We start from the raw sequence: 12,303 nt of genomic DNA, 5'->3' as shown, positions 1-12,303 counted from the left end.
TTTACAGCTGGCATTCCTCGTTCAGTATTGAAAGATTGGCGTAAAGTCAAGAAGCTGAAGCAAACTGGGGAATCCTTTTTACAGGATGACTCCTGCTGTGAGATAGGGCCTAATTTACAAAAGTGCCGAGAATGTAGACTTATTCGCAGTAAAAAAGGAGAAGAACCAGCTCACTCACCAGTATTTTGTAGATTTTACTACTTTAGACGGTAAGTGGAAATATGAGATTGGGAAAAAAGTAATTTATTGATTCGGTATTGGAAATTATATAGTTGTTATTCTTAGTGTCCCTTTTGGATGGGGGAATAAGTCTTTGAGTCTCCATGTTTTGGAAACATTATAAAAGAGTTATTAAATGTTTTTTGTGCTAACTTTTAACAATTTCTAACTATTAGACTAAATACATAATTATTACTTATGTTCTGTATGACCTTTCTGTTCTGAGAGATTTATTCTTAATGAGAAAAAGGTTTTTTTCTGAACAGTTGTTAACCTATATACTAATTTTATATAAATATTATCAAATAATAGTTTAAAATTAAAAACTTAAAGGTAGACTTGTAAGAGTTCAACTAAAGAATAGCTGGATAACCCAGAGAGTAAAGACTAATTAACATGTCACACTCCAGAATCAGTCATTTCTAGTTGTGAATTCCATCTCTGTCCCTTAGTTCCTGTGTGAGTTTATTAACTATGGTAGGACAGCTAAGCCTGTCTCATCTGCAAAATGTAAATGTTAGTACCTACCTAACAGAGCTTTAATGAAGGTTAAATGAGATAAAGTATGCCAAGTCCTTAAGCACATATGAAATGCTCTATTGTTAGCTGTAATTACCTGAGAAAGGTAAGAAACTCAGTTTCTCTGTAAGAAACTGAGACACTTTACTCTGCTGAATACACTATGCTAGTAGCCCAGTATAGACCTCCAAAAATACGTGTTGATAAGAATGGACCAGGTTCTCTTTCTTCCTCACTTTGTAGCCAACAATCTCCAAAGGACAGACAATTTCAGGGAATAATTATAAGAGGTAATACCCATGGAGTGCAGAAGAGATGAAAAAAGGAATCAAAAGGAAAGTAGGTTTGAGGTGATAAGAAAATCTAGGAAAAGTCTGAAGTAAAGAAATATTCAGGCAAACATTATACCATAAAACCAAAATAAGATGCTGGGTTATGACAAAAAGGAGAAATTTGGTTTAAAAAGAAGGAAACTTTGGAAAGATAATGAAGATATGAAAAATAGGGATAAATGAAATGTTGCTGTTCATATGAAAAACACAGTATGACTTATATTTTAGACATCACCTATTTGAGAGTAAAGAGAGTTAAGTACAAGGTAATTGAGGAATAACCACCAGCCAGTAAGAGAATGGCAATTTTGGCTTCCATTTACTATAAACTTCTCTGAATAGAGTAGTTATTTGGATATCAGAAGCTAAGAGCAAGTAAGCACATCAATGGGGTTGCTATAAAACTATTAAGAATTTCATCCTTGTTCTCAGTCACTTCAGTAATGTTTCAATTTAATTAATGAAAATATATGTATACTTGGCATTTTTAAAGTCCTCCTCGTGAAAGGCTTAAGTTGATTTAGGGCATTTCAGCTTTAGTGATTCCTGATTTAGATTATGTATAAAATAATAGCATTGCTCTGGGCAACATTGGACCCACATTTTTACTCTTGTCATTCATCAAACACTTAAACAGTTTTCATTTTGTTGGAGTTAAGTAAATATAAGTGATCTAATTTCTTGAAATAACCTAAAATTAGTACTACTTATTGCCATTTGCATAACACCTATGAGTTATTTAAATTAATTCAATAATTAGTGTGTGAAGAATTAACCTGTTTTCCTGTTTTTAATGTAATTCATATTTTATAATACAATATAAGCATAATTATAAATTTACAACTTTAAAGACTGGACTTACATTTTAATATGTTGGTACCTAATGCTTTTATGTTTTAATATTTCAGGTTGTCATTTAGTAAAAACGGAGTAGTTAGAATAGATGGTTTCTCTTCTCCTGACCAATATGATGATGAAGCTATGAGTTTGTGGACACATGAAAATTACGAAGATGATGAACTAGATATAGAGACTTCTAAATATATCTTGGATATAATAGGTGATAAGTTCTGTCAATTAGTAACATCTGAAAAAACAGCTTTGTCCTGGGTGAAAAAGGATGGTAAGGAAGTTAAATATAACATGAACTGCACAAATTTCGTTTTAAGAATTTCTCTTTGAATTATGTTTAATCTGTGAAAGAAGTCCCTAATCTTATCTAATCTTGTTTTTTAATTATGTTAATGATACCTTTTTACAATATGTATTCAAGGTTACAGATATTTTCCTGTAGAGGGTGAATTGAGTCAATTAACCATTTATGAAATCACAATAGCATTTTGCTGTTTCTGCCATTACAACATAAATTAATGTGTTAAACCCACTTTGGATGCAAATTGTGAAATTTCAACATTTGGCTTATAAAGACATAATCTACCCCAATTATTTGTATTGGAATCTCACCTTTACTCCCTGTTTAACTGTTTCCTTTGGCAAATAACCTGTCTGGGTATCAAGCAGGTCTGGAAAATAGGAAAGATAACTATGTCGTTAATTTGTTGAGAAAGTTACGTTAATTATGTTTACTTAAGTACTTAATAGTTCGTAACATAGTAGACGCTCTAAATATTAGCTTCTTTTCCTTCCCTTCCTTGAAATCACTGGTTTGCCCCTCAGGGGACACTTAGCAATAACTGGAGACATCTTTGGTTGCATAACTGAGGGAGTTAAGGATATGTTGCCAACATCTAATAGGTAGAGGCTACAGATGCCACTGAACAGTCTGCAATGCACAGAGTAATCCCTCCCAACAAAGAATTATTCAACCTAAAATGTCAAAAGTACCAGAGTTGAGAAACCCTGCTTACATGTAAGCCATTTTAATTTTTCACTTATGATCATGTGTGAGTCTTCTAAAGAGAATTACTAATTACTTCAAGAAGTCTATTGGTCTTCAGTTAATATAGCCTTGAAAGTTCTCGGTTTGCCTTTACATTTTTATTTCTTCTGTATTTCAGCCAAAATTGCCTTGGAAAAGAGCATGTTTGCCTTTAAAATTTTTGTTTTTTCTGTATTTCAGCCAAAATTGCCTGGAAAAGAGCAGTGAGAGGAGTCCGGGAGATGTGTGATGCATGTGAAGCAACATTGTTTAACATTCACTGGGTCTGCCAAAAATGTGGATTTGTGGTCTGCTTAGATTGTTACAAGGCAAAGGAAAGGAAGAGTTCTAGAGGTGGGTATATAAGTTTACATAAATTGAAGTTTTTATAATATTTTCTCTAGGATCACTCTTCTAGAACATCAGCTGTGTTGTTTTATTCCTACCTTCCTTATTAATGTATTAAGGAATTTTTTTTTTCAGTTTGTTTTTAAGAGGAGAAGTAACCAGTTTATTAATGGCTGCATTTTCTAGAATTAAATTGCATCTACACCCATCAGCCTCATGAGTGTATCCATCTTCTCATTTCAGTCAGATAGTTCCTTAATGTAGCCCAAATTTAGGTTCGGCTTTGTTGCTTTAAGATTCCAATGTGTGGGCCAGGCACTGTGACTCATACCTATGTGCTTTGGGATTAGGCAGGAGGATCACTTGAGCTCAAGGGTTCAAGGTTACACTGAGCTTTGATTGTGCCACTGCACTCCACTCTAGGGGACAGAGCAAGACCCTGTCTCTATTGAAAAATTTTTTAAAAGACTGCAATGTGGTAGAAGCCTGAAGTCCTCTAGGACCTGTGAATTACACAGTCATACTTTATAAGTCACAGTTGAATACTTACTAGTGTAAATGTAAATTGATTTTCCTAAATATTGGTCTTTAGAGTACAAATACAAATGTTGAGGAATATGCGGCCACCCATCCCATTTATCCCCATTTTTCTGTTTTGTTTGGAGACAGCGTCTCACTTTGTCACCCAGGCTGGAGTACTGTGGTGCAGTCTCAGCTCACTGTAGCCTCAAACTCCTGGGCTCAAGCGATCCTCCCACCTCAGCCTCCTGAACAGCTGGAACTACAGGCACATACTACCATACCTCACTAATTTTGTTGTATTTTTCATAGAGAGAGGGTTTCATCATGTTGCCCAAGCTGACTCCAGTTCTTAGAGAATAAAAAAGAAATCTTTATAATTTGGAAACAGCCTTTCAATTATTTCTAATTTCTAGGTAAACAAATGGCACAAAAACAGTGTTCTGTTTATTAATACAGCTAGAGATAATGTAAAGTTTAAAAAAGGAAGTAGGCCGGGCATGGTGGCTCGTGCCTGTAATCTCAGCACTTTGGGAGGCCAAGGCCGGCTTCCAAAGATTGCTTGAACCCAGGTGTTCAAGACCAGCCTGGGCAACATGGCAAAACCCTGTCTCTACAAAAAAATACAAAAACTCAGCTGTGCATGGTGGTGTGTGTCTGTAGTCCCAATTACCTGGGATGCTGAGGTGGGAGGATCACCTGAACCCAGGAGATGGAGGCTGCAGTGAATTGTGATTGCCCCGTTGCACTCCAGCCTGGGTGACGCAGTGATACCCTGTCTCAAAAAGGAAGTAATTAAATGAATCAAAAGTGTTTTAGATAGATTATCCAAGGCAATTTTGGAAGTGACTACCTAAAACTGGTATTGAATTTTTTGTTGGGAGTAGAGTTCTGATGAAATAAGAGAATTAGAACTGTGGAAACGTTAGAATTATTTAGTATAGATTGTCTGTCTCAAAGTAATGAATGTCATTTTCATTTCAGGCAGCTCTTTTTTCAGAGTAGTATATCAGGTAGATGAACCATGATTTAACCATCAGTATTTTCTACTGATAGGATTACCAAAGTCGCTTACCCTTTCTTACCAAAGAAACCTGAGCAAATGTGAAAGCATAGCTGAACATCTACAGCTAAGTGTTTCTGGGATATAATAAATATGTTAATATGAGTAAAATGTGAAACCATAATACATGTATTTTGACATTTTCAATTCTTATAAAACTTGATGACATGATGTGCATTTCAAATTCCTTTTTCCTGGTTTCATATTACTTTTGGTTTTCCTTTGCCAAATTAAAAAAGTTAATTTTAATTTACTCTGTTTTGCTGTGTTGTATGTATGTATATATATGTAAGCTACCATAAATTCTTTCTTTGAATAAGATAAAGAGTATTAAAACTAAATTGATGTATTACTGCTGATTTTCTTTTTCTTCTTTTTTTTTTTTTTTTGGATGTTGTCATTGAGATGGAGTTTCACTCTTGTTGCCCAGGCTGGAGTGCAGTGGCGCAATCTTGGCCTCCTGGATTCAAGTAATTCTCCTGCCTCAGCCTCCCGAGTAGCTGGGAATTACAGGCATGGGCCACCATGCCTAATTTTGTATTGTTAGTAGAGATGGGGTTTTACCAAGTTGGCGAGGCTGGTCTCAAACTCCTGACCTCAGCTGATCCACCCACCTCAGCCTCCCAAAGTGCTGGGATTACAGGCGTGAGCCACCACACCCAGCCTGCTGATTTTCATAGTAGTATTAATTTTGAAAGTATAGTCTTGTTAGTTACCATATCATTCTTTTAAGTGTAACTTATGCCTTGGGTTATTGTCCATACTATCTAAATATCTATTTTACTGTTAAATATTATAATAAAACTGAGATTGAGTAGGTTTAATATATAGCTTCATGTAGTGGTAATCAACATAAGTGTCTAAAATATAAGCAATATATAAAACATTTGCAAGTTACTATGTAGGTTTTGCAGAGGAAAGTCACAGCTTTTAAAGGTGACTAGTTTTAGATTGGGTTTGAATTTTATTGAATGTATATTTTTATGACGCAATAGTTCTAGATTTTTTTTTCTTTTTCTTTTTTTTTTTTTTTGAGATGGAGTCTCGCTCTGTCACCCAGGCTGGAGTGCAATGGTGTGATCTCGGCTTGTTGCAACCTCCACCTCCCGGGTTCAAGTGATTCTCCTGCCTCAGCCTCCCAAGTAGCTGAGACTATAGGCATGCATCACCACACCTGGCTGATTTTTTATTTTTAGTTGAGATGGCGTTTCACCACGTTGGCTAGGCTGATCTTGAAGTCCTGACCTCAAATGATCCGCGGCCTTGGGCTCCCAGAATGCTGGGTTTACAGGTGTTAACCACTGTGCCTGGCCTAGTTCTCGATTTTTTTTATGCTGAGTTTATTGAGCTTTGTGACACTGAAGCTCTTATAGCTACATCATAAGTAGCTGTGTCACTAAATTTATAGAGAAAGTTCTTGAGATCAAGATATCAAATGCTTTTATTCTTTATGTTATGCCCTGTGGTATGCTTAATTGTTTACAACTTCAGGGATGAAAGCTTATTTGAAGTCAGCAATAGCAGTTAATAATAACTGTATGGTACCAGCTTTTTCACATGTCTCATGTTCCTCTACATGTCTTTGAAGCATAAGAGGAAAGTGATTTAACAGTCATCTCAAACTGTGTCAGTCTGATGTACTAGGATCAGGCATAAATTCTGTTTGGCACAAAAAACAGCTAAGAGAAGGAGATTAGCTACAGAAAAGATAGAGGTGACTAATAATAATGACTGGAAAATTTTTAAAAGGCTATCATTATATCCATTTTATATCACTGTTTTTATATAATTCAGGAAATGGTGGAACTGTTTTTCATGACTTGTTTCAGAACCAAACATCTAAAGCATATCATTGACATTTTATTTCATTATTTTTATTTTTTTCTTTTTCTCCTTGGCTGTGACTCTAGACAATGAGACGTTGTATATAATCGTTAAGTTCTTTTAACCATCAATTTATAATTGTGAAACCATGAGTGTGATATACTACAAGGTATATTGTCTTACAGATAAAGAACTATATGCTTGGATGAAGTGTGTGAAGGGACAGCCTCATGATCACAAACATTTAATGCCAACCCAAATTATACCTGGTTCTGGTAAGTATACCTTCATGTAATATAACTGCTCTTGGTTGCTGCAGATTAAGGGAGCACTTAAAGGAGTATCTGGAAATATAACAGGGTGGAGACAGAAGATTTAACTAGTTTTGAATTGTCTTGCTCAGTTATTGGAAATCCTCTATGTAATAAAGCTTAGAAGGTAAGTCCAAGCCTCAGTGATGAAGAAAGTTCACCATTAGAAGGAGAAAGCTAGAGTGTAATGAAAAGGCCTATTGGATTTTTAATGAAAGTTTTTTACAATTTTTGAGCATATCTAATTTTTAGTAGCGATAAAAGAGTAAATAACATAAATTTGGTTGAATAATCAAATCTGTAATAGAAGAGAATGGAGAAAAATGGAAGAAATTTAAAGGGCACAAGAAAACCTCCATTATTCCCAATTATAAAATATTGTAAGAAAAAAATTTTACAGCATTAACGACTAGTGGTAATCTTTTTATTAACTACCATTTTATTTTGTAGTTTTGACAGATCTTCTAGATGCCATGCACACTCTTAGAGAAAAATATGGTATTAAATCCCATTGTCATTGTACTAACAAACAGAATTTACAAGTTGGAAATTTTCCTACAATGAATGGTGTATCTCAAGTGAGTAAAACTCTCTGGTTATTCAAATAAAGTCAACTTTGATATTTATTTGAAATTTGATATAGGACTTAGGTATGAATTAATGTTTGCTATATTTCTGTGTAAATTTCTTATATCTGTACTACTAATTGAATAATTGAAGAAAGTGTTTAAAGATATAATTGTTCTACCTTTGTAGGTTTTACAGAATGTTCTGAATCACAGTAATAAAATTTCTCTGTGCATGCCTGAGTCTCAGCAGCAAAATACTCCTCAGAAGTCTGAGAAAAATGGTGGCAGCAGCCCAGAGAGTGATGTAGGCACAGATAACAAGTTAACTCCTCCAGAATCCCAGTCACCACTGCACTGGTTAGCAGATCTTGCAGAGCAAAAAGCCAGAGAGGAAAAAAAAGGTAAACATAATTGATTATCTAGGGATGTGTGAGAAGAGTATAGTATAACTAACCAACCATGTACCATTGTACAATAAAGTACTGTTAATATCAAGGTAAACAATTTACTTTGGTCTTTTGCTTGAATTATGGGTTAGGTTCAATGTAAAACATTTTGTCTTCGCTTATTAGGAACTAGCCTGTTGTTGTTTTTAGGGTGGGTTTTTTTTTTTTTGAGACTGTCACCCAGACTGGAGTGCAGTGGCACAATTGTTGCTCACTGCAGCCTTGACCTCTCAGGCCCAGGTGACCCTCCCAGTACAGCCTCCCAAATAGCTGATAGTAACAGGCGTGTACCACAATGCCTAATTTTCTTTTGGGAGGTGGGGGAGCACAGAGTTTTGCTCTTGTTTCCCAGTCTGGAGTGCAATGGCATAATCTTGGCTCGCTGCAACCTCTGCCTCCCAGGTTTAAGTCATTGTCCTGCCTCAGCCTCCCTAGTAGCTGGGATTACAGGCATGCATCACCACGCCCAACTCATTTTGTATTTTTAGTAGAGACAGGGCTTCACTGTGTTGGCCAGGCTGGTCTCAAACTCGTGACCTCAGGTAATCCATCTGCCTTGGCCTCCCAAAGTGCTGGGATTACAAGTGTGAACCACCACGACTGGCCAATTTTTTTTTTTTTTTTAGTTTTTGTAGACGTGAAGTTTCGCCATGTTGTCCAGACTTTTCTTGAACTCTTGGGCTCAAGCAGTCTACCTCGTCTTCCCAGAGTGCTGGGATTACAGACGTGAGCCACCATACCCAGCCTTAGCCTTCCTTTAACTACATACCAAAGTTAGTTACAGAATTGTTTGTGGATGAGCATATTGATAAAGCCACCAGAGCACTAGATGTGTAACTTACCTATATTTTCTTTTTTGTTTGTTTGTGTTTTTTTTTTTTTTCTGAGACTGAGTCTCACTCTGTTGTCTGGGCTGGAGTGCAATGGCATGATCTCAGCTCACTGCTACCTCGTGACTCCCAGGTTCCAGCGATTCTCGTGCCTCAGCCTCCTGAGTAGCTGGGATTACAGGCACGTGCCACAATGCCTAGCTAATTTTTAGATTTTTAGTAGAGACAGGGTTTCAACATGTTGGCCAGGTTGGTCTTGAACTCCTGACCTCAAGTGATCCGCCTGCCTCAGCCTCCAAAGTGCTGAGATGACAGGTGTGAGCCACCATGCCCGGCCAGCTTACCTGTATTTTCTACCTGTCTTTGCTGTAGTGTTTTTCATTTGTAACAGGTGTAAACATGTCTTAAATATTGAGGTACGCCTTTTTACATTTAGATTATTTGAATCCATTTGGCCAGGCTGGTCTCAAACCTCACTCATCCTCAGGTTTGTGTTTAGGTGAATAAATCACTAATGCTTCCTTCAGTTTTTATCTCCCACTAGAAAATGCTGGGGCCAGTTTTGTCTGTACTTTAGCGCCATGCTTAATAGAATGAAAATTTGTAAGGGCTGGGCACAGTGACTCATGCCTGTAATCCCAGCACTTTGGGAGGCCAAGGTGGGCAGATCATTTGAGTTCAGGAGTTCAAGATCAGCCTGACCAACATGGTGAAACCCCGTCTCTACTAAAAATACAGAAAAATTAGCTGGGCGTTGTGGCGCATGCCTGTAGTCCCAGTTACTCAGGAAGCTGAGACAGGAGAATCACTTGAACCTGGGAGGCAGAGGTTGCAGTGAGCCGAGGTCACGCCACTGCACTCAAACCTGGGTGACAGAGGGAGACTCCGTCTCAAAACAAAAAACGAAACAAAATCTGTGAAATTTTCTATTTCAGAAAACAAAGAACTTACCCTTGAAAAACAAATTAAAGAAGAAAGAGAACAAGACAACTCTGAATCTCCAAATGGCAGAACATCACCTCTTGTGTCCCAGAATAATGAACAAGGCTCAACCTTACGGGATTTGCTGACTACAACAGCTGGAAAGCTACGTGTGGGGTCTACAGATGCTGGCATTGCCTTTGCCCCAGTATATTCAATGGGAGCCCCAGTGAGTGTGATGCCAGATTTTTGGTTTTAATGTGGGCCTTAAACAGAGATGATTTGGAGACTTGGTTTTTGGCTCTGAACTACCCAATATGCAGATGAAATCAAATGTACCAAATTGCTAGGCATGTTTCTATTTGCATTATAACTGTACCTTGAAAGCTGGCATTTTCCATCTTTTTTTCCAAGGTGAAAGGTGGAGGGGAGGCTCTTCGATTCCAGAAGATCCCTAAGATACCCCTTTAGAATTTGGAAACTAGTTGTCTAGTGAAGGGAAGAACCCACATGAAAGTGATTGTTGAATGTTACTTAAAATAATCAGAAGTCAACTTTTGCTTTAATTATTTACCAGGAAAAAAGAAGAGCAATATAATGTATTTTAAAACTATATGGGGGCGCCGAGTGCGGTGGCTCACACCTATAATCCTAGCACTTTGGGAGACTGAGGCAGCTGGATCACGAGGTCAGGAGTTCAAGACCAGCCTGGCCAAGATGGTGAAACTTTGTCTCTACTGAAAATACAAAAGTTAGCCAGGTGTGGTGGCATGTGTCTGTAATCCCAGCTACTTGGGAGGCTGAGGCAGAGAATTGCTTAAACCCGGGAGGCTGAGGAGGTTGCAGTGTGCCAAGATCACGCCACTACACTCCAGCCTGGGTGACAGAGCGAGACTCCATCTCAAAAAAAATAAAAGTATATGGGGGCTGGTTGTGGTGGCTCACGCCTGTAATCCTAACACTTTGGGAGGCTGAGGTAGGCAGATCACCTGAGGTCAGGGGTTAGGGACCAGCCTGGCCAACAACATGGTGTAACCCCGTCTCTACTAAAAATACAGAAATTAGCCAGGCATGGTGGTGCATGCTTGTAATCTCAACTACTTGGGAGTCTGAGGCAGGAAAATCACTTGAACCTGGGAGGTGGAGGTTGTAGTGAGCTGGGGGGGTCAATCATGCCTGTAATCCTAGCACTTTGGGAGGCGGAGTGGGAGGATTGCTTGAGGCCAGGAGTTTGAAACCAGCCTGAGCAACATAGCAAGACCCCCATCTCTATTTCTTATAACATAAAATATTAAAAATATTTTTAAAATGTATATGAGGGATGCCACCTACCTGTATTCTCTGTCCCAGGCCTATAACGATGTAAAAGACAGGAAGGCTGTACTTCCAAGTTCTTCAGACCTGGCAGTTCTCACACAACCGGATTTCTGGTTTGTATTTTGTCAGGAATATAGGAACTCAAATCTAAGTGCGTATATTCTGGAGTGTAGGGATATTGTTTAAAAAAATAAGTCTGTGGGAGGAAAATGTATATGATTTCTCTCAAAAACAGGTTTTTTTTGTTTTGTTTTGTTTTTTCCTTAATAGAGTAGCAAAAGTGGACGGACTATGCCTAACATTCTTGATGACATAATTGCTTCAGTTGTTGAAAACAAAATTCCACCAAGTAAAACCTCCAAGATAAATGTAAAACCAGAGCTTAAAGAAGAGCCTGAAGAAAGCATAATATCTGCAGTGGATGAAAATAATAAATTATACAGTGATATACCACATTCTTGGATCTGTGAGAAGCATATTTTATGGCTTAAGGATTATAAGAATAGCAATAATTGGAAGCTTTTCAAAGAATGTTGGAAACAAGGACAGGTGTGTATTTTAGGCTGATTAAGAACACTCTTGGTAGAACCGAAGCTTATTAAATAGAATGGTTCCCTCCTTAGGGATAGAAGTAGAGGGGGGAAATAGTACTTAACACATTTGGGGGACAGTAAGATATGAAAGTACCGAAAAGATTGTCAGAATGCTTATTTCTCAATTCCTGTTTTTTGGCCAGATTTAATATGAGTTAACAGGGAAGCATTGATTATTTTATGTTAGTTTTTCATCTGTCAGAACAGACATGTAATAGCATCTTGAATTTACAAAATGCAGTTCCTTTCTCCTCTTTTTTAGATTGATATTTTAGTCCAGTTAGTAGATCCATGTCTACTATTAAAATGTTAATAATTAACAGCATTTTTCATGAACCTATGTAGGTGTTCTTGTCTGTAATATTTATACATAGAACATTTACTTACAAATTAGTTCATCGAATCTTGAATGACAAACTATATTGTTCTTTCTCCTCTAATATAAATGATTTTCTGTTGGACAAAAGTTTTGATAATGTTTGATATACATTTCAGATGGCAGTTTGCTACATTAATACAAAAATTATGAACAAATTAAGTATTTGTATGACAGTATTATTCTGTTAAATTTATTTCTTGTTTTCTGGAAAATGTTTACTTTGTTCATTCAACT

At 37.1% G+C, this 12,303-nt stretch overlaps 1 protein-coding gene across 15 annotated transcripts in view; it reads left to right on the top strand.

The window, feature by feature from the left end:
* Positions 1-12,303, top strand: part of JMJD1C (jumonji domain containing 1C) — a 365,523-nt gene that overhangs the window by 331,558 nt on the left and 21,662 nt on the right. For 14 of the 15 annotated variants that reach the window (XR_004176957.1, XM_017963006.2, XM_017963005.3 and 11 more), the window contains 8 exons: positions 8-209; positions 1,979-2,193; positions 3,151-3,303; positions 6,889-6,978; positions 7,465-7,592; positions 7,771-7,984; positions 9,795-10,009; positions 11,368-11,646. Coding sequence is in view for 14 of the 15 variants with exons in the window: in XM_017963006.2 (XP_017818495.1) it covers positions 8-209; positions 1,979-2,193; positions 3,151-3,303; positions 6,889-6,978; positions 7,465-7,592; positions 7,771-7,984; positions 9,795-10,009; positions 11,368-11,646 (1,496 nt within the window). In the remaining variant the exon portion in view is untranslated. Of the gene's footprint in view, positions 1-7; positions 210-1,978; positions 2,194-3,150; positions 3,304-6,888; positions 6,979-7,464; positions 7,593-7,770; positions 7,985-9,792; positions 10,010-11,367; positions 11,647-12,303 lie in introns of those variants that run through there. The other variant, XM_031652226.1, reaches the window with a different exon arrangement.

The sequence above is a fragment of the Papio anubis genome, chromosome 11, assembly GCF_008728515.1.
Source record: "Papio anubis isolate 15944 chromosome 11, Panubis1.0, whole genome shotgun sequence".
In the NCBI taxonomy this organism is placed as follows: Eukaryota; Metazoa; Chordata; class Mammalia; order Primates; family Cercopithecidae; genus Papio; species Papio anubis.
Note: the sequence above shows the minus strand (reverse complement) of the source record. Positions and strands in the feature narration are given on the sequence as shown.